The sequence below is a fragment of the Carassius gibelio genome, chromosome B11, assembly GCF_023724105.1.
Source record: "Carassius gibelio isolate Cgi1373 ecotype wild population from Czech Republic chromosome B11, carGib1.2-hapl.c, whole genome shotgun sequence".
NCBI classification, from domain to species: domain Eukaryota; kingdom Metazoa; phylum Chordata; class Actinopteri; order Cypriniformes; family Cyprinidae; genus Carassius; species Carassius gibelio.
This window is the reverse complement of record NC_068406.1, coordinates 7875936-7896892: the sequence shown is the minus strand read 5'-3', so window position 1 is coordinate 7896892 and position 20957 is coordinate 7875936. Positions and strand designations below refer to the sequence as shown.

The window sequence follows — 20957 nt, the reverse complement described above, 5'->3', positions numbered from 1 at the left end:
CAACACTAGCTCAAGATTTGACTAACACACACTTATGGATATTTACATGAAAAAAACATAAAAAATTTTTTTTAATGCATATTACATTTCTTTTTGAATATATGCAACACAGCACTTTTATTTGCTGATTTAACAGCGAATATGATTTTAATCACATTTGTGAGATATGTTTGTTTAGATGACAAAAAAGCTTTTAGTCATTTTAGAAGCTGGTAGAGCCTTAAACACTCAGACTGAACGTCTGCTCTAGACTCAGTGGACTATTACACTTTCAGTTTCTCCTTTTGAGGAGAAGTGTTTCATGAGTTCCAGTTTGGAAGATGTTTGTACTGCTGAGTGTTTCTGATGATTCAATCTTCTATGAAGAGTTCATGTCAAGAGTTCCAGATGGAAACATTTACTGCCGTCTATATTAGACAACACTGACTTTTATATTCTTCATTTGATGTGAAGTAAACACTTTCTTTATTGTTTTAAAGGCCATTTATAATCTAAAGTCTACTCTGAAACTAAGGTTTTACTCTAAAAGCTGATAAAGAGTCAATTTACACAGCACATCTAATATGAAATGTTATAAATTCTTGATATAAATATGGCGCAAGAATATTTATTATTACTTTAGTGCTGTTTATATAAAGTACTGTAACTCAAAATGGTTGATAATGATTAATATTCTTTGAATCGTATTTTATGTTTTCCACTTTGGTCTATAATAGATCATATTCAGAATCTCTCTATTTGAAGGGTTTGTAAAAGTAAAAAAGGTTTGTTCTCTTAATCTTTTCCCGTACTGTATACAGCTGTGATTGTTCCTTCTGTGAAGGTTTATATTCTCAAGAAACTTTGTCATCTTGTCATTCATTGTTTTAATTGATCATGTGATCATATGTGTCCTTCTGTGAAGGGGATGGAAGTTATGAAGTTCAGTGAATGGATTTCTGCTGCAAAATAAAACAATCCACTAAACGTCTGACATCTTCTGTGATTATTGTCATTTTATCAATGATATAGCTATCTTTTCCTTTGTCTTGAATTAAAATAATCCAAAATGACAAAAGTCCCCATCCCACTTTTATGTTGTAACTGGACAACACTTACAACATTTTGACTAATATCCTCACAGCCTCATCAGCAGGGTGCAAGTATGCCTTAGAGATCGTGAAGCATATTTTTATAAACACACTTAAATCAATATTGTTAGTGAAAAGGACTCACCAAAGACTTACAAAGACTAATTGGGAGATAGTCAAATTGTGCAGTCCATTTGTACTCGGAAGTCGGAAATCTGAGTTCCCAATAGGAACTGTTTACTGGAACGCAAAGCAGTGCTTAGTGATGCTTCTAAACCTTCGCCAATCATTTCCTTTGAATCAGTGACTCGGAACACTGTCAAACCGCCAAATTAACATGCTTACAATAAACATATATCTAAATTACGAAATATTCTCTCAATGTCAAATGCAGAAATGTTAATCCATGCCTTTATGCTTTATTGGGTGTAGCTGACACAGAAAAGGTTTATTTCTTGCTGAATATTTTGTTACCCTTTTTAAAAGTATTTGTTTGTTTGTTACAAATGTTGTTTAATAATTGAATGTTTATTTGAGTATTGTATATGTTTAACAATTGCCAATAGTGACACCTACTGGTGAAAATATGTAGCATTGTACGTATGTAGGTCACGTGGTTTGATAAGCTGCATTGAGCATTGGGAAAGCACGAGGTGATCACGAACGGAGAAGTGTAAGATCGTAAGAAGTAAAAGATTAATAAGATTGTTTGTTAAGAAGATCTCTAATGTCTCCTGAATCCTGATTGGAAAGCACACGGTATGTTTGTTTGTGTTTTGGTTAATTTTGTGTATAGTTTAAGGTATTTTGTGTATTAGTATGTTTAAGCCATATGATTAATCTACAATGTAATGTAAAATGACTTCATCACAAATGTAATTGCAATTTTATTTTTTATTCTTTAGTTTTTCACGGTTCTCAGATGTTTGTGATGACAAGGGGACAGACATTAAAACTGAAAATCTGAATCTGAAGGCATCAGTTGAAGCGTGTTTATTTTCTAATCACGGAGAAAAACTTCAGGAGCCGTTATAGTGAAAAACGTGCATTCACGTCCTCTAAAGTGCAAGAATTCATCGTGAAAAATTAAGAGTTGCCAGCCCTCGTGGTGATCCAGTTGACCCGGTGGAAAATAGCAGCCGTCAGTGGAGGAGAAGATGTCGTCATTCAAGGGAGCAACGCGATTTCGTCGTATTGAAACTCCATCTTGCTTTTCGCGTGACTGAATTCCTTTCAGTGGAGAAGAGCAGCGCAAGAAGTCATTTTGCAGTGACAACCGATAGCCACAAGGCGGCGACAAAGTTTGGACAATTCAGTCATCAATAAGAGTTGATACCCTTGGATTTGGAGGTCAGACTGTATTTTTTCAGCTTGAAAAATTAATTTCTTGGTTGATGTTGCATTAACATTTATTCTAATTGAAATTGTAGGCAAATGGTTGAAAAAAGTTTTTGCATTTAATACTTTTCTGAGTTGAGATTAATGTGTAACTTGTTTAATAATTGACATTGTACAATTTCAATGTGTTAGTACAGCTGGCTATTAGAGTTTAAGGCTGAATAATTTTGTGGTTTAAACCAAGTTACCAACATGGATGTAAATAGATCAGACAGTGTCTTAGACCAAGTCATTCAAGCTCTTGAAGATGAAAAAGCGCAATTAGAGGGGAAATTAGAAACTGAAATTGATGTCTCAGAAAGACAAAAATATGAAGAACGCCTTGCAGAAATTAATGCAGATTTGCAAGCTAATAAGACAAAACTTCAAGGGTCATCATCACAAGTTGAGCAAGAAGTTAGGCGTTCAGAAAGAGAAAGACGTCCAACAGAAAAAATGCTTGAGTTAAGACGTGATGAGTTAGCAAAAAGAGAAAGGAAGTTTATGTTCACATACTTAAACTTTAAAGCTGAAGCTCAGTTTATCAGATCTAAACTGAAAGAACAATGCTCTAAAACCGAGTTAGGTGATATGATAGTGACTGCAGAAAAACGTGAAGCAGAGTTAAAACAAACCTATGAGAGTATTCGTGCAATGAACGTTCCATCTCAAGATATAAGAAGGAAAATGGATAGCTGCACTTCAGTAACTAGTGAAGTAACTGTACTGTTGAAAAGACGTTGCGCAGAAGTTGACACTAAAGAGTTTGATGCGGAGGCTGTAAAAGAAACACTCCTGCAGTTACTGCAAAGAGATGACGCCAAGTCAATTTATGGATCAACTGTGTCGAGAGCTGAAAAAGAAAGTCAGCAGGGAAGTCATATGTCAGTAAAAAGAGCGGAAGCAGCGGCACGCTTAGCTGCAAAACGTGCTGAACTAAATCGAGAAAAAGAAATCTCAGCTCAAAGAAAAGAGGTGCTAGCCCAACAAGAGAGGTTAAAAATGCTGGAGGAACAAAGGGATCTTGAAGTCATGGAAGCTGAATATAGTGTGTACGCAGAAGAGGAATCAAGATTGAACGCTGAAATAAGAGAAACAAACGAAAAATGTGCTTTGCCTCCATGTCAGCATCCGCTGCAACACAATAGCCATTCATGCACCAAGGTTTCAACCTTTCAACCTTTAGCTCAGCCGTGCTCTGGAAATAAGCTAGAGACTAAAGTAGATGAGGTTGTATTAGTGAAAGCCCTAACAGAATCCCTGGCAATGACCAAACTTCCAGCTCCAGAGCCATTCACCTTTACAGGTGACCCACTCAAGTTCATTGAATGGCGCACTTGTTTTAAAGCTTTAATTGAAACAAACTGCACAACTTCAGCACATAGGCTCTTCTATCTAAAAAAGTACATAAGTGGAGATGCTCTTAGTGTACTAGAGGGAACATTTTATAGGAGTGATGAAGATGCATACACGCAAGCTTGGGATGCCCTGAATAAACGCTATGGACACCCTTTTGTAGTTCAAAGAGCATTTAGGACAAAGTTGAGTAACTGGCCAAAAATAGGACCTAAAGAATCACTGAAATTGAGGGAGTTTAGTGATTTCCTTATCTCCTGTAAAAATGCAATGCCTCATGTACATGGTTTGGGAGTTTTGGACGATTGTGAAGAGAACCAGAAATTGCTTCAGAAACTTCCTGACTTTATAACAACTCGCTGGAATAGGCATGTCAGTAAAGCACTCGATGATGAAAAGCCATACCCAAGTTTCGCTGAGTTTTCAGACTTTGTGGCAGAAGAGGCACGTATTGCATGTAATCCTGTTTCCTCTCTACATGCTTTAAAACATGCAGATGAAAGGTTAGGAAAGGAGCAAAAACGTTTCAAAGCCAGTGCTCTGATGCAAAATGTTAAACCCATTGCAAAGAACTTTAATGCATTGGAAAGAGAAACCAGTACCAAACTCAACCCTTCTGCTACTCGAGATAAAAGACAACTAGAATGTATCTGCTGTCAGCAAAATCACTTCATATACAAATGTGAAAAGTTTGCGGCAATGCCTCTTGAGGAGAAGAAAAGGTTTGTCATCAACAACAAGATGTGCTTTGGTTGTCTGAGAGTCGGCCATATCTCCAAAAACTGTAGAAAGCGAGCAACTTGCAACATCTGCAGGCAAAGTCATCCCTCTCCACTTCATGAAGAACGTTTTCAAGGAGGAAAACCAGAAGCTTCATCTGACGAAAGGGCTTCCATTAGCTTATGTAGTGTGGGAATGGACAACTATTATCGCACTTCAATGATAGTTCCAGTATGGATCTCTTGTGCAACAAAGGACAGCCCAGAAATTCTAGCCTACGCATTGCTGGACACGCAGAGCAGTAATACATTCATCAATCAGGACATCTGCGACAAACTTCAAGTACATACAGAACCTGTGAAATTAAAGCTGTCCACAATGACTGATCGAGCTACGATAGAGGATTGTCAGAGAGTAGATGGACTAAGAGTGAGAGGCTATAGTTTGCAAGAGTACATTGAGTTGCCACCAGTTTACACTCAAGACTACATTCCCTTGGAACGAGATAGCATTCCTACTTGCAAAAAAGCTCAGAAATGGACCCACCTACTCAGTGTTGCAGACAAAATGCCAGATCTATTGGATTGTCCTGTAGGGCTTCTAATTGGCTATGATTGTCCAAGAGCTCTAAAGCCAACCCAAGTGATATCAGGGAATGATAACGAGCCTTACGCAGTCAAAACAGACTTAGGCTGGAGTATAGTGGGATCCATAGCTCCCAATAGTTGCTCTAGAGATGTAACCGGGTTCTGTCATCGCATATCGGTGAAGGAACTCCCAGCTATAACACCTGCCTCTATAATCAGGACATTAGAAGCTGACTTCCGGGATACAGATTCAAAAGAGAGGACAATATCTCAGGAGGACATTCAATTTCTTCAACAGTTGGATGAAAGGGTTCAACACAACAGAGAAGGACATGTGGAAATGCCCTTACCTTTCAGAAAGCGTCCTCAGTTGCCGAACAATAAGAAGCTTGCTGTGGTTCGTTTGAGATATTTGAAAAGGAAAATGGAGAGAAGTCCTAAGTACAGAAAGGACTATGTGAGATTTATGGACAGTGTCTTTAGAGATGGAGATGCTGAAGAAGCAACTACCACTGGAAAAGAAGACAGTACATGGTACATCCCACACCATGGGGTGTACCACCCAAGAAAACCAGAGAAAATAAGAGTGGTATTTGACTGCTCAGCCAAATTTGAAGGCACATCTCTAAATGACCACTTACTCACAGGGCCAGACTTAACAAATACTCTGACTGGAGTGCTGTGTAGATTTCGTGAGCATCAGATTGCTATTGTTTGCGATGTGGAGAAGATGTTCCATCGCTTTCATGTCAATCTAGAGGATCGTGATTTTCTGAGATTCCTATGGTGGGAAGAAGGGAACACTGAAAAGGAACCCAAGGAATATTGCATGCGAGTTCACATTTTTGGAGCAGCATCCTCTCCAGGGTGTGCGAACTATGGCATGAAATATCTAGCCAGCAAATATGAGAAGGACTACCCACTGGCAGCAAGCTTCATTCGCAAAAACTTCTATGTGGATGATGGTCTTGTCAGCATTGATTCCAATGAGAAAGCCAACAAGTTGATTAATGAAGCAAGAGATGTTTTGGCCAAAGGAAAACTGCGCTTACACAAGTTTGTGTCCAATAGCAGAGAAGTTTTGAATGCAATTCCAGAGAGTGAACGTGCCAGTGTGGTAAAGGATGTTGATCTGAACTACAATGAGCTTCCAATGCAGAGTGTACTGGGAGTAAAGTGGAACATAGAGACTGATACATTCTCATTTAAAGTCGACCTTACTGAAAAGGCTGCTACTCGAAGGGGAATTCTATCAGTGGTTGCAAGTGTGTACGACCCATTAGGTTTTCTTGCTCCCTACATCTTTGTTGGAAAAAGAGTGCTCCAAGAAATGTGTAAACGAGGAGTAGGATGGGATGAACCTCTTCCCTCTGATCTGAAGCCAAAGTGGGATACATGGCTCCATGACTTGGAAAATCTCCAAAGGATTCGAATACCAAGATGCTTCATTCCTGAAAATATGGGCAAAATCCAGAAAATTGAACTGCATCATTTTTCAGATGCCAGCAGTGAAGGTTATGGACAGTGTTCATATATCAGGACTGTTGCTGATGAGCAAGTGCATTGTGCGCTGGTCATGGGAAAGGCCAGAGTAGCCCCTACAAAGGTTTTCAGCATACCACGCCTTGAGCTGACTGCAGCCACAGTTTCAGCATCAGTAAGTCATCTTCTTAGAGAAGAGCTAGATCTGGAGATAAATGAAGAGTTTTTCTGGACGGATTCCCAGATAGTATTAGGGTATATCAAGAACGAAGCCAGACGCTTTCATGTTTTTGTGGCTAATCGTGTCCAGAAAATAAGAGACTCTACAGATCCAAAGCAGTGGTTCTATGTGGAAACCAATCAAAATCCAGCAGACTGTACATCTAGGGGTTCCAAGGTGGCAGATCTAATTGACTCAAGTTGGTTGAAAGGCCCAAAGTTTCTATGGGAAAAGGAAATTGTTACTCATAAAACTTCACCAAAGCTTCTTGTAGGTGACCCTGAGGTAAAAGTCCTGAAAACAGATGCCTGTGTAAGAGACAACTTTCTTGAAAGACTAACAAGATTCTCAGATTGGAATACAGCAATCAATGCTATAGCTAGAATCAAAAGACTTGTGAAAAGAGACAGATCAGGGTTCATTAGTGTAGAGGAGAGAGAGAAAGCAGCTCTTGTGCTCATCAAGGCAGCACAAAAAGAAGCCTTTGAAGAAGAACTGAAATGTCTCAGTCAAAACCCTGCTAAGCTACCGAAGAATAACAGGTTATACCAACTTGATCCTGTTCTCCAGAATGAAATGCTCAGGGTTGGAGGTCGGTTAAGAAAGTCTAACGCAGCATTGGAGTTGAAACATCCAATAATTCTTCCTAAGGAAGGCATTGTCACACAGCTGATACTTGACTATTGCCACAAGAAAATTCAACATCAAGGTCGAGGTCAAACCTTAAATGAGCTCAGATCCAGTGGATATTGGATAATGGGTGCAAGCAATGTAGTGGCCAAATACATAAAAAATTGTGTTACATGCAGAAAGCTGCGCAGACCAGTTGAAGAACAGCGCATGGCTGACCTTCCAGCTGACAGAGTAGAACCATCACCCCCATTCTTGTATTCTGGTATTGACTGTTTTGGCCCCTTCTACACGAAACAAGGTCGGAAAGAATTCAAACGATATGGTCTGTTGTTTACGTGCCTGAGCTCCAGGGCTGTACATTTAGAAATGTTAGAAGATCTCACTACTGATGCATTTCTGAATGCTTTAAGATGTTTCATAGCAATCAGAGGAGCCGTGCGACAGATCAGATCCGACCAAGGCACAAATTTCGTGGGGGCAAGGAATGAGCTGGAGAAAGGTTTGAAGGATCTAGACCAAGAGAGGATCTCTACCTATCTTGCAAGCAAACAGTGTGATTTCCTTATGAATGTTCCTGAAGCAAGCCACATGGGAGGTGTGTGGGAACGCCAGATAAGAACAGTAAGGAGTGTGATGAATGCTGTTCTGGCACAAGCTAAAGGAAGACTGGATGACACCTCATTGAGGACATTCTTCTACGAGGCAATGTTAATCGTGAATAATCGTCCGCTTACGACTAACACAATAAATGACCCAGAGAGTCTTGAGCCCTTGACTCCTAATCATCTGCTTACGATGAAGACATCAGTGCCTCTGCCTCCTCCTGGCAAATTTATTCGTGAAGATCTGTACGCTAGGAAAAGGTGGAGAAGAGTGCAATACTTGTCAGAGCAGTTTTGGAGCAGGTGGCGTAAAGAATACCTGGCCAACTTAAGCCTCAGACAACAATGGCACAAACCTAGAAGAAATGTTCAAATTGGAGATGTAGTGATTGTCAAAGAGGACAATGTTCACAGAAATGAATGGAGGTTAGCTAGAGTTGTTGAGACAAGTGCAGATGATGATGGGCTTGTAAGAAAGGTTAAACTCCAAATGGGACAAAGTAAGTTAGGTAAAAAGGGTGAGAGATTGACACAAATAACTCTTTTGGAACGTCCAATTCAAAAAATAGTGGTAATAGTTGAGAACAATTCCTAGACTACGAGTATACACACAGTTGTCTTAACATACAGAGTAGTGTTGTTCAAAGAAAATGAAAATAACTCTTATGTTGAAAGTGTTGAAAGAAGAATGAAAGTTAACTGACAGCTTATAGGAAAATTACAGGCTTAATTGATTTCAGTTAAAAGGTAGTAATTTCATAAATCCTTGTAATTTTGGTGGCAGTGTAGCTGACACAGAAAAGGTTTATTTCTTGCTGAATATTTTGTTACCCTTTTTAAAAGTATTTGTTTGTTTGTTACAAATGTTGTTTAATAATTGAATGTTTATTTGAGTATTGTATATGTTTAACAATTGCCAATAGTGACACCTACTGGTGAAAATATGTAGCATTGTACGTATGTAGGTCACGTGGTTTGATAAGCTGCATTGAGCATTGGGAAAGCACGAGGTGATCACGAACGGAGAAGTGTAAGATCGTAAGAAGTAAAAGATTAATAAGATTGTTTGTTAAGAAGATCTCTAATGTCTCCTGAATCCTGATTGGAAAGCACACGGTATGTTTGTTTGTGTTTTGGTTAATTTTGTGTATAGTTTAAGGTATTTTGTGTATTAGTATGTTTAAGCCATATGATTAATCTACAATGTAATGTAAAATGACTTCATCACAAATGTAATTGCAATTTTATTTTTTATTCTTTAGTTTTTCACGGTTCTCAGATGTTTGTGATGACAAGGGGACAGACATTAAAACTGAAAATCTGAATCTGAAGGCATCAGTTGAAGCGTGTTTATTTTCTAATCACGGAGAAAAACTTCAGGAGCCGTTATATTGGGTGGTTGTTCTGCATGCTTAATAAACAAACTCCAGCTAGTCCAAAATTCAGTAGCTAGAGTTCTTACTAGAACCAGGAAGTATGACCATATTAGCCCGGTTCTGTCAGAAATGCACTAGCTCCCTATTAAACATCATATAGATTTTAAAATCTTGCTTATTACTTATAAAACCCTGAATGGTTAAGCACCTCAGTATTTGAATGAGCTCTTTGAACGGCAATTTGAGAATACCTAGAATATCAATATCAACTGCAGGAGGCAGATCCTTTTCCTATTTAGCGCCTAAACTCTGGAATAACCTACCTAACATTGTTCGGGAGGCAGACACACTCTTGCAGTTTAAATCTTGATTAAAGACCCATCTCTTTAACCTGGTTTACACATGACCAGGGGCGTAGATTATGCCCAGAAAGCCATACCAGGAAATTCCTAATATGGACAAAAGCGTGCTGTATGAAAACAATTGCTCATTCATCAGATTTCTTTATGAATAGAAAGTTCAGATGAACAGCGTTTATCTGAAATAGAAATCATTTTTAAAATGATGTCTTTATCATCACTTTTGATCATTTTAAATAATCTTTGCTAAATAAAAATATTCATTTCTATAATTTATTTTGCAAAAAAAAATAAAGATTATACGGATTCTAAGCTTTTGAATGATATAGTGTATAATGTTGCAAAAGCCTTTTTTTTCACATAAATGCTGATATTTGGATCCTTCTATTTATCAAAGAATACTGAATACTCTTTTGTTTTAAATATTGATAATCAGCAAATCAGTATATTATAATTATTTATGAAGGATGTGACACTGAAGCCTGGAGTAATGATGCTGAAAATATAGCTTTGATCATGGGAATAAATTACATTTAAGAAAACAGTTATTTGAAAAAGTAAAAATATTTCACAATATTACTGCTATTGCTGTTCTTTGGATCAAATAAATGCAGGCTTCGTGAGCTGAAGAGACTTCTTTAAAAACATATATGATAAACAGAATAATTATATATGCTCCTAATATCCAAATCCGTTAAAGGATTTTTAGGCTACATTAATTAGGTAAACCGGAACCGGGAACACTTCCCATAACACCTGATGGACTTGCTACATCATCAGAAGAATGGCATCTACGCTAATATTTGTCTGTTTCTCTCTTGTTCCGAGGTCACCGTGGCCACGAGATCCAGTCTGTGTCCAGATCAGAGGGTCACTGCAGTCACCCGGATCCAGTACGTATCCAGACCAGATGGTGGATCAGCACCTAGAAAGGACCTCTACTGCCCTTAAAGACAGCGGAGACCAGGACAACTAGAGCCCCAGATACAGATCCCCTGTAAAGACCTTGTCTCAGAGGACCACCAGGACAAGACCACAGGAAACAGATGATTCTTCTGCAGAATCTGACTTTGCTGCAGCCTGGAATTGAACTACTGGTTTCGTCTGGTCAGAGGAGAACTGGCTCCCCAACTGAGCCTGGTTTCTCCCAAGGTTTCTTCTCCATTCTGTCACAGATGGAGTTTCGGTTCCTTGCCGCTGTCGCCTCTGGCTTGCTTAGTTGGGGACACTTCATCTACAGCGATATCATTGACTTGATTGCAAATGATTGCACAGATACTATTTAAACTGAACTGAGCTGACTGATAACTAAATTTAACTATCATTTTGCATTATTGACATTATCGATCACTGTTTTTCTAATTAATGTTGTTCAGTTGCTTTGACACAATCTTTTTTGTTTAAAGCACTATATAAATAAAGGTGACTTGACTTGACTTGACAAGGCTTCATAACCCATGGATCATGTGAATTCATTGATAACATCCCTCAGAGTTGAACCATTGAACCAGCATCTACGGTTTTTGACTGATCACAGATTCTTTACATCCATTTGTAGATATTTTATTGAGACATTTGCGCAAAAAATATTTATAAGTAGTGTAGTAGTTAGTATTCACTTATTGGCCACTTATTGACAGTTATTGACAGTTAAACTCATAGCATCACTAACTCAACATGCTCGAATCAACTGCCTTTCGAGAAGACTTGATTTTATACTAATGACCAAATAAAATGTAACTTTAACTTATGATTTTAGCTAATTTGCTGTCTAATATAACACCCAGATTTTTTTGGTCCAAACATGTAGCGGAATGACAATAAAGCTCAACTTGATAAAATACTGATGTTTTGGTTTGAAGTCCTTTCTTATCTTGTATGTTGCTCATGTTGAGTCTCGATGCTGCTCTGGAAAGAAGCTCACCATGACTGATACTGATTCCTGCTGGTCACAGTGTTCGAGTTCAAGCTCAGTTTTGAATGAAGGGTTGTCAGTGTGAAAGGTTGGTCTTTCATCTTCAGCTTCCATTTATACTCGCATCTGTCTTCTCATATTTGTCTTCAAACAATGTAAGGAAGTATGCAGATGAGAATAATTGTGATTTGAAAAGTGTTCGATGAAACCTCAATCTCTCCCACTCCAACAGCGCCTCCTGCTGGCACAGAATCAATTTGCAGACATATGGTATAAATAAATTCAACTGTATATCAGTTTCACTGCAATTCATGTCGTAATGTTAATATTAAATAACAATAAAACAATACATACGCACTTATCTGTACATGGTAAATGCAGTTATTTTTAAGCAATTGTAGACATCTTATCTAAAAGGTGATTTAGCCAAAGAAAACAAAATTTTGAAATCCACGTGACTTGCATCTGATCGCTAAAATAATCACATAATACGATCTCAGTTAAAAACTTGGTATTTAAATTGTCTAAGGTACAGATACTCATCACAGACAAAAACTAAGTACTATTAAGTGCTCTAACCTCTATGGTACATATTCGTATTCTGCCACCATGGTATAAACAGCATTTAACTCAAACATTTTAACACAAGTATAAATATTCCCAAAACACCACTCTCCCTTTCAAAATGTTTGAACCCACCTGGTTTTCAGGTGATTTTATGAGTAATGCAAATGTTGAAAGTCCACATTCATGACAGCTGATGCCTGAGAATCAGCACACACACACACACAAACACACTTTGGTTATAAACACCAATGCAATAACTGCTCAAGTGTCTCAGGACCCTTGATGGTATATAAAGGTTATTATGTAAACCATAATAACCTTGGTGTAAAGGCTCAATATATAAATACAAAAATGCAAAACTGACAAATATGGTGTGTACAGGTAAGGCATAGCTACAAGTGCATGTTGGCAGATCCTAAATGGAAAAAAAAGACTAATTACGAAGTACTGTTCTACTCAAATTCAAGTTACAGAATGCTGAGTATAAAAGGTCTACTATCACTCAGTTGTCAGGCATGATTGGCTGAAGTTAATTAGCAGTCTGCACAAATCAAATGTAAAAGTTGTGCAGTAAGAACAAACAGGTCGCACGGGAATAAATTAACAATAACTGCATAACCATATAATTTATGACACGTGCAGATTCATACATTGTCATTCTTTTGTAGGAGCCTGAGTTATATGTTTTTGAAAGTGACAATCTGTGGCTTATATAACATCAGAGATGGACGTGCATTTCTAGACCCACTACATTTCGTTTTCAAGTCAAGGTGATCAAAAACAATAATTATCAAACCGTTTTCAACCTCTTCTTGAGGTCACACAATCATGTTCCTATTTCTCTACAAGGATGCCATGACAGTAAATGTAAACATTCTGTCTGCAACATGGAAAAAGAATCAATTATAAAGACAGCTGTAGTAACGACATATGCTAATACATGCTCCAAAATGCATTTAAAAATGGAATGAAAGAGATAGTGACACTGAGTACAATAATCTAGTTAGCACAGTCTCTCCTAAAGGCCAAGGCCTGCAGACCAGGTCCAATGACACGATGCCATGTGTAGAGTTCATACTGGCCAGGACAAGGCCGAGGTTTATTTTCAAGGGCAGTGGTGCAGGTTCTGGCTGGATGAGTATCAGTGGCAGGATCCACAGCAGCTCAGCTCAGCTGCTCCAGGTAGACAGAGAGCAGAGGCTGTGGAGGGAGGAACTCTTCCTGTTTGTTGACCACCTCAGTCTGCCGAGCACCATCACAGTCAGAGCCTGCAGAAGACCACACACAAAACACTTCATTACACCTGGTTTTCTCCCGTTGTAGAAACCAGAGGGGTTTATTTTTTGTACTTTTGGGATACTATTACTTTTTATATTTTGTGTTGTGCTTGCATCATTTTTAGGTTTTCTTTCAAGTCTACATAGTTTTTCTGGTTGCACTTTATTTTACAGTATGTGTACTTACATGTACTTAAAGTGTACTTACAGTGTACTTATCTAAGAAAGTTCTCGTAATGGAAGGTAACTACATGGGGTAAGGTTAGGTTCAGGTAGGTTTAGTGTTCCTGTTGTCAGAGCACTGCGCTATCAAGCGCAGGGTTGGGGGTTCGATTCCCCGGGAAATGTTAATTTAATTTAATTTAGGTTCAGGGTAAGTACCTAGTTATTACATAGTTATTGTAATTACTATAATAAATACCTAGTATGTACATGAGGAACAGGACTGTAAAATAAAGTACTACCGTTATTCTTAATTCAGTTTTAGTTTGTTTGAAACTCTAAAAACTCAACATAAGTTTGTACATGTAGACCGATTTGAAAATATTGTTAATTAGATGACAAAAGTTAGCATTTTTGTTTTGTACGGTATTAGTGGTAACATCAACGAAAGAAACGTGTGCTAGCAGATTATAAATTAATTTTGATTTTAATTAAACCACAACAAGTTTTAAGTATATAAGTGACAATAACTTTAAATGCTTAAGAACCTTAACAAATCAAAAATTCACAATAGCCTCATGAGAAAAAAAAACATATATGTGACCCTGGACCATAAAAAAATTAATTCTTAATAAATAAGCTTTCCATTGATGTGTGGTTTATTAGGATCTGACAATATTTGGCCGAGAGGTGATGTTTGGCATACAAGAAAAATCGATCATTTTAACCCACTCAATGTTTTTTGGCTATTGCTACAAATATACACCAGTCACTTAAGACCGGTTTTGTGGCCCAGGGTCACATATTTCCAATGTTTGAATAATGTATAAGTTCACTCACTAGCAGAGGTCAGGTCCATGTACTGGCAGATGGCATGAAGCAGCAGTCGCTCATAACTGAACAAACACAGATACATCTGAATCAAAACGTGCCATTCTATTCATACACTCACATTGCAACTTCTTTCCATTTCTGAACCACCATTTCGAGCATGCATGTATAAAGTTCTAGTTAGTGGCGGTCTGAGTTAGTCTGTGGAAGTGAAAGATGCATTAACTGTGGTAGTCTGTGCACCTGTTGCTGAGTTTGGTTATGTAAATTGAGTGTGGATCTGCCACGAAGAATCCCAGCAGATCTGACTCCAGACCCTCCAACACTCCCTTGAACAGAGGAAATGGATGAACAGATATCAGACAGAAAAAAAGAATAGGACAGGACAGGAGAAAGTGATCTAGAGGGATTACTTGTTACAAGACGAAATACAAAGATCAAGCAAATGACAAAGAGAGTCACCATGGGAATCTGTCTGCGTCTCAGCGTGGCACGCAGCCGCCGATCGATTCTCTGAAAACACTCCTGAGCACTGAAGGCAGGATTTACTGCACGACGAAAAGGAGAATGACCGTCACTAATATGTCATGTGTAATAAGACATAATCTGCCCACCATTGAATTAATAAAGATGAAGTTTGTCATTTTTGGCATTGACAGACACAAAAACTGTGGCACTAGTGAAACATCTGGAATACTTGATGAAAAGCAATATCATCTAAACATCATACTATTCTAAAAGTATGATTTATTAATTTGTCAAGCAAGCACTGTAGAGCTTCGGTTAATCATAAATGATGTGCTCTGTGTATGTGTGTCGGTCAGTATTATATAAAGTCATCGTGTCTCTTTAGAAGACTTGGATAAAATGGTTCAATTCATATGGATTACTTCTACGATTTGAATGCATGAAGATTTTGGTTGCACAGACTTTGAAAGAGTGGACTAAAATGATTAGAGAACATTAAAAAGATCTTCATTTGTGATCCAAAGATAAACGAAAGTCACATGGGTTTGAAATGACATGAGAGTGAGTTTTTGGGTTCAAATGTCAATATGATGAACTGATATTAAATGTAAAAGTGAACATCTTGAAGAACTAAAAGGTGAACTGAAGTGCCTGAGTGCGGTTTAGAAGTAAAAGACCATGTGAAGTAGAAAGGCCTCTCTGGCTTTCTTTTACATCATTAGACGTGTGTTGTTCAACTGTCAGACCTTCTCTTTGGTCTTTATGGCTCTTGTCCGAGTGGGTCCTCTGGGCCTCCTCCTCCAGCAGAGCCAAAAGTCGCTCTTGCTCCTCCCCGGAACGATTCATAAAATCACTCCAGTACTGAGAGACATGAGAGAGACATTTAAAGGTAAAACATCCCCTAACTCAGAGCAGTTGAAGAACCCTGCTTTACCTCCACATAGTCTCCATTGGTGCAGGCTTCAGTGAAGATGGTGGGCAAAGCTGTTTCATGTCCTTCACCGTCCTCTTTAGAGCACTCGTCCCGTTCCAAAAGATTGTCCAGAAAACGAGCTACCCCGAAGCAGTTAAAAATGATGGTTCCAAAACATTACAAAAGCTTTACTCCGTAACAAATAGAATGTATTTTTTTTTAATCACCAGATTTGTTTGTCTGCATTCTTTCATCTAATGCAACACTGGATTCATCAGTTCATGCCTTCCCTGGGAATTGAACCCATGATGTTGGCGCCGCTAGCACCATGTTCAAACTATAAACAAGATGTAGTCACTTTCTCTGCATTTACTAAGATTTAATATTTAATTTAAGGTACTCTACTCATTGCAATAGAAATCTGCGTATTAGGGAGTTTCGTGTGAGAGGCTATGGCTTTTTTATATTGGGGTTTTTCAACTGATTAGTAAAATAAGCGCCTGTGGTAAAACATGACTTCACAATACTTGGTTTTGTTGTACAACATAAAATGCAAACATACTTTTTTAATAATATTATTACTATTTTTTTTTCAGTATGGGTGTGTATATTTTATATCACAGAGCAAAATGACTAGATAACATCCATTTATACTTACTATAGAACTAACCCATAAATAAAAAAAAACCATAGAAAAATCTTGAGGTAACTTGGCGAAAATATCTTTTTCGTATACTCTGTATAGCATATACATATAAGTCTCTTCATAAGACTTTTGATTAAACCGCTCTATTCATATGGATCGACTCTATAGAAAATAGACCTCTTACTTCCTGAAATATTGTTAATGTTTCAGAACCTTAATGCTAGAATTTTAAGCTACGAGTGCCATGTTATAAGCATAAATAGTCATATAGCCTATAAAATGTGTCACATCTGAAGCTTGGTATTTTCTATAATCATATTTGAAAAAAAAAAAAGAGCCGTGTGAACATTCTGCTAAACTTCTCCTTAAGTGTTGCACAGAAGTTAGAAACACAGGTTTAAAATGGCATGGGGGTGATGACGGAATTTTCATTTTTGGTTAAACATTTGCTGTGTAGTAAATAATGAATAAAGTAGTTTAAAATAATATTCAAATAAACATGAATAATACAAGGAAGAATTAAAAATGAAAGCAAACCGTACTGTTTTCCTGTCGTCTCAGACTCTTCTTGCCCTTGGCTCTGGGAGTGAGGTCAGAGTTACGAATGGCCTGGTTAATAAAAAACTGCTTCTTTTTGGCTGGAGAAGCACGCTTTGCAGGAGAGCTGGGTAGAGACGAGCAGCGCGGCTCATTCAGGCTGCAAGACAAACAGATATCAGATATGTGCTCTGTATTAAACCATTCTCTCCAATGGTTTATTCATAGTCACTAACATGACAGAAACGTCCCATAACCTACTCTGCCCAGTTCTCTCTTTCATTTATAAAAGCTCAGGATTTGGCCAACAGTAGTTGATGGGATATTGGTCTAAATTACAAATACATAAATATATAAACAGTGCATTTGTACTAAGAAGCTAAAGATCCTGCACATGCTAAATTAATGTGTCATATCTATTAGTTGTGATAAGACTACACTTCCTTCAGCTGAGAGCGACTCGTCTGCTTTATTTATAGCTCTAGCTACAGTCCAAATGCATTACCATGAAAACAGGACACAGCTCATCTCTGCAAAAACATATGCATTTATTGATTTTGTCTTATGAGTTTTATGGTGTATTAGATATTTTTTAATCGTTCAGTGAAGACGAATAATACATTATGGCAAACATTTAGACTAAATAATCTGCATATAACGAATTATGGTTTGTGTTCTAACAGTTTATAGAGATATTCCAGTTATTTCCCGTTTGATTAGTTCAACCATAACCTTGCAGCTGTTTTTCTGTAAATAATGAGCTGTCACTTAGCCATCCATTTAAATGACATTAACACTCATTAAACCGCGAACACAGTTTTACACAAATACATCACTTATTTCAATAATGCAGAACAGTGAACGCAAAGATGACTTGAAAGACGTGTCTGGTGTTTGTTATTTATATTTGGCGAATGAGCTTTACCGGTTAACAAAAACAACTGACGTGAATGTGCGGAAACAAATCAGGTCATTAGCTACCGGTAAAAAAATGAATAAAAATACACTTACATTAAATCCTGTTCCTCATTGCTATTGCTATTTAACAAAACCATCTCACAGACTTCTCACAACAGCACGACAGAGACAAAAAAAAACAATGAAATTTAGAGGGAGAAAAGGTCCAGATCAGCAGGCGTAAACCGAGATGGCTAATGGCTAATGCTAGTGGAAATGGGCGGAGCTTGGGAGACCCAGCAGCCTTGACAACCATTTCAGCCAATAAATAGCCAATTTGACAAGTTGTGTATTATATTACATGAGAAATCTTGATATTGATAGAGATATGACCATTTAAAAGAAAGTGTGCGTCTAAGATCTTGTAAGTGTTAACCACTTTCACAACAGTTAATTCTAAACAGTTTTCAATTCAAAACTCCTCAATATACTATTTCAATATGGTCATAAAAGTCACATAATAATTACAAAAGAAAAAAATATATATATTACTAATATGCAACCTTGAAAATTAACTACTTTTCTTAATTCAGTTGCTGTGTTAATTGATTAAAAATTGCATTAATAATGACATCAGTGACCTTTTTAACCCAATGCAGTGTTTTTATAAAAAATGTGCACAAACCAAGCATCTGCAGGGTACCCAGCTATTTATTAATACATATATAGAGATTTGCATAATAATATTATAAATTATAAATATTCCAGCATTTTAACATCCAGCATCATGCACATAAGGAAGATTACAAACTTAACATTCAAACTTTACTTTACTCATTTCATACATAATATTTCTGGGTTGTACATACAATAAATACTACATAAAAAGAGCTACATATCAAGCATTGTAACAATCATTGCAGTGAATAGACACAGTGATAACCCAGACTACAAGAATAGAACTGTTTTAAGTGCATCAGAAAAGAAATGAAAAATTCAAAAGATAAATAAACCTTATACCAAAAATCAGGAAATAAATAAAAACACAAGGCGGCAGATTTTGTGTCTGATAACATCTCTGCACTGCACATTTGACCTCGACATACATGTAGAAATAAAGAGGTTTGCTATAATGTAAAATATTCTGAAAAAAAAAAAAAATCATATCCAAACTGGGTTGCACAAAGCAAATACCATATGGAAGTGAAACGGACTTCAAGAAAATATGCATCATTTTATGCATTAAAGAGGTCTGGGATAGTGTTCCTGCCAAAACACATACACAATGTCATGTGTTATCTTCAAGTTTCAGAGTAAGGTCTAGACCAGGGGGGTCAAAGTCAATATCTGGAGGGCCGGAGCCCTGCATAGTTTAGATTCAACCCTAATTAAACACACCTGATTCAACTAATCAAGTCTTTAAGGCTTATGTTTTTTAAAGCGGGAACCAAACTCTGAAGGGCTCCGGCCCTCCAGGAATTGAGTTTGACACCCCTGAGCTAGACATACATTCAACGAGGAACTGCAGGATTACCAGGAGAGCCAATCTGAATGAATAATTGATTGCTTTTAAAATAATTCCATTTGATTTTTGAAAACCACAATTGAACAAGGCACCAAATGACTCACTGGTGATCCACATCATGACTGTTCAGTTCCTAACGTCTTTGACTTCTTACACTTTGCTTTCCTGTGTTTTGCTTCCGACAATAAACAACGTGGATGGGTCTTTTTTCCCAGGAGTCTGGTCCTCGAGGGGGTTTGATCCATTAGCTGCCTCACCAACAGGTTCCATCCGGATCTGCTGCTGCTGTCCTGAGACCGATGGACTGTTTGATTTGCTCCTTTTGGTCTTTGAGCCAGTGAATGCAGACTCGGGGGTTTGTACTGAGCGAGTAGCTTGATCTGTAGAGGGCGTTGTTAAAGAGTGCGGTGTGGAAGATCTGCTGGAAATCTTGAGTTTGAGGTCTGTGGGCCGTTGAGGTCTGTTGGCTTGATTCGCCACGGATCCTCCACCATTTATCATGACTTCCCTGAGCTCTTCATCATCTGTCTGCTCTTTAGCAAAGTTAACAAACACCTGCAGGAGGAAAACACTCTTAGTTCTGAGTAACAAGCTCAAGAGTCACAAGAATCTAAGGGCAAAACGGCAAATTTGCACAGTTCAAAAACAGCGCCGATGGCCATGGAAATCTCTGTGGATGATTTAATGACAACACGCAAATTAAAGAACACAGATCGACCATATCGAGCAACGCAATATACCGAACGCAACCCAAATTAGCATCGTTGCAAATAAGCAGAGCGACACAGGTGCAAAATAGTTGAAGACAGGCTTTTTTGGGCGTGAAATAATGACGCAAATATCGGTAATTTGACAAGCGCAAACGTTAGTAAAGTGCATTGCTCATTCATTTTAATACTCTCCTCCCATAAATTTTGCATCTGAAAAGGAAACTCCCACAAACACATATTCAATAAATGAAGGCGCAAAAATAACTGTCCATGCCTTGTCAGCGCTAACTCTTTAATGTGGGTCTTTAGTAAATCCTGACAAAACTATTTTAAAGCCAATGGTTTGCGCTGGTGAAAACTGTTAGTAAATCTTCCCCTAAAAATGGGATCACACTGGCAAAATGAGTTGTTTATTAGCATGCCTATTATTAACATATTAGCTGATTTTTTGTGCTTATAAAGCACATATTCTGCATGATCATATTCTACCTCCCTAATCCTGCCCAATAGATGAATCTAACAACTACCTTACTAATATTACACATCTACCTTACTAATATTAATCAGCAGCAAATTAGGACTTTATGGATGTAAAAGTCATAGTTATTTGCTTGTAAATTGATTTTAGTCAATTAGACAAAATAAAGTTGGTTAATAGTGGGAATTGGACATTAAAATAAAGTGTGGAATTGTGGAAAAAAGCTAATTTCAGACTAATTAAAAAAAA

General features: G+C 37.6%; 3 protein-coding genes across 5 annotated transcripts in view; 1 reads left to right on the top strand and 2 right to left on the bottom strand.

Annotated features, from left to right (window-relative positions):
- The first annotated feature begins 1501 nt into the window (after nt 1-1501).
- On the top strand, nt 1502-9378 carry LOC127967770 (uncharacterized). 2 transcript variants are annotated; one of them, XR_008155823.1, is made up of 3 exons: nt 1502-1829; nt 1976-9163; nt 9310-9378. XR_008155823.1 is itself a non-coding variant. In XM_052568432.1 (2 exons), exon 2 carries the CDS (start codon nt 2661-2663, stop codon nt 8640-8642), a length of 5982 nt encoding a protein of 1993 aa, XP_052424392.1. In that variant the 5' UTR covers nt 1502-1829; nt 1976-2660; the 3' UTR covers nt 8643-9378. The 2 variants fall into 2 exon arrangements, 1 of the variants encoding a protein (XP_052424392.1); XM_052568432.1 differs by having other exon boundaries at nt 1976-9378.
- A 2815-nt stretch (nt 9379-12193) lies between these two features.
- LOC127968209 (R3H domain-containing protein 4) lies at nt 12194-18281 on the bottom strand. Its single transcript, XM_052569235.1, has 8 exons — nt 18110-18281; nt 17104-17258; nt 15937-16055; nt 15749-15863; nt 14997-15082; nt 14778-14863; nt 14544-14599; nt 12194-13532 (listed from the first exon to the last, which is right to left on the bottom strand). The coding sequence occupies exons 1-8, from the start codon at nt 18151-18153 to the stop codon at nt 13429-13431; spliced, it is 765 nt and encodes a 254-aa protein (XP_052425195.1). The 5' UTR covers nt 18154-18281; the 3' UTR covers nt 12194-13428.
- A 407-nt stretch (nt 18282-18688) lies between these two features.
- abca7 (ATP-binding cassette, sub-family A (ABC1), member 7) overlaps nt 18689-20957 on the bottom strand; it is a 28442-nt gene continuing 26173 nt past the window's right edge. For both annotated transcript variants that reach the window (XM_052569232.1, XM_052569234.1), the window contains one exon: nt 18689-20075. In XM_052569232.1, the coding sequence (XP_052425192.1) occupies nt 19671-20075 (405 nt within the window). In that variant the 3' untranslated portion in view covers nt 18689-19670. The remainder of the gene's footprint in view (nt 20076-20957) is intronic.

Excerpts from the sequence above, each read along its gene's own strand:
- LOC127967770 (XM_052568432.1), top strand. The coding sequence starts at position 2,661 with ATGGATGTAAATAGATCAGACAGTGTCTTAGACCAAGTCATTCAAGCT.
- LOC127968209 (XM_052569235.1), bottom strand. The coding sequence starts at position 18,153 with ATGGTTTTGTTAAATAGCAATAGCAATGAGGAACAGGATTTAAT. Across the intron at positions 15,083-15,748 it reads CCATAAAGACCAAAGAGAAG|TAAATCCTGCCTTCAGTGCT; the intron begins GTCTGACAGTTG and ends TTCGTCGTGCAG. Across the intron at positions 13,533-14,543 it reads CATGGACCTGACCTCTGCTA|GCTCTGACTGTGATGGTGCT; the intron begins GTGAGTGAACTT and ends GGTCTTCTGCAG.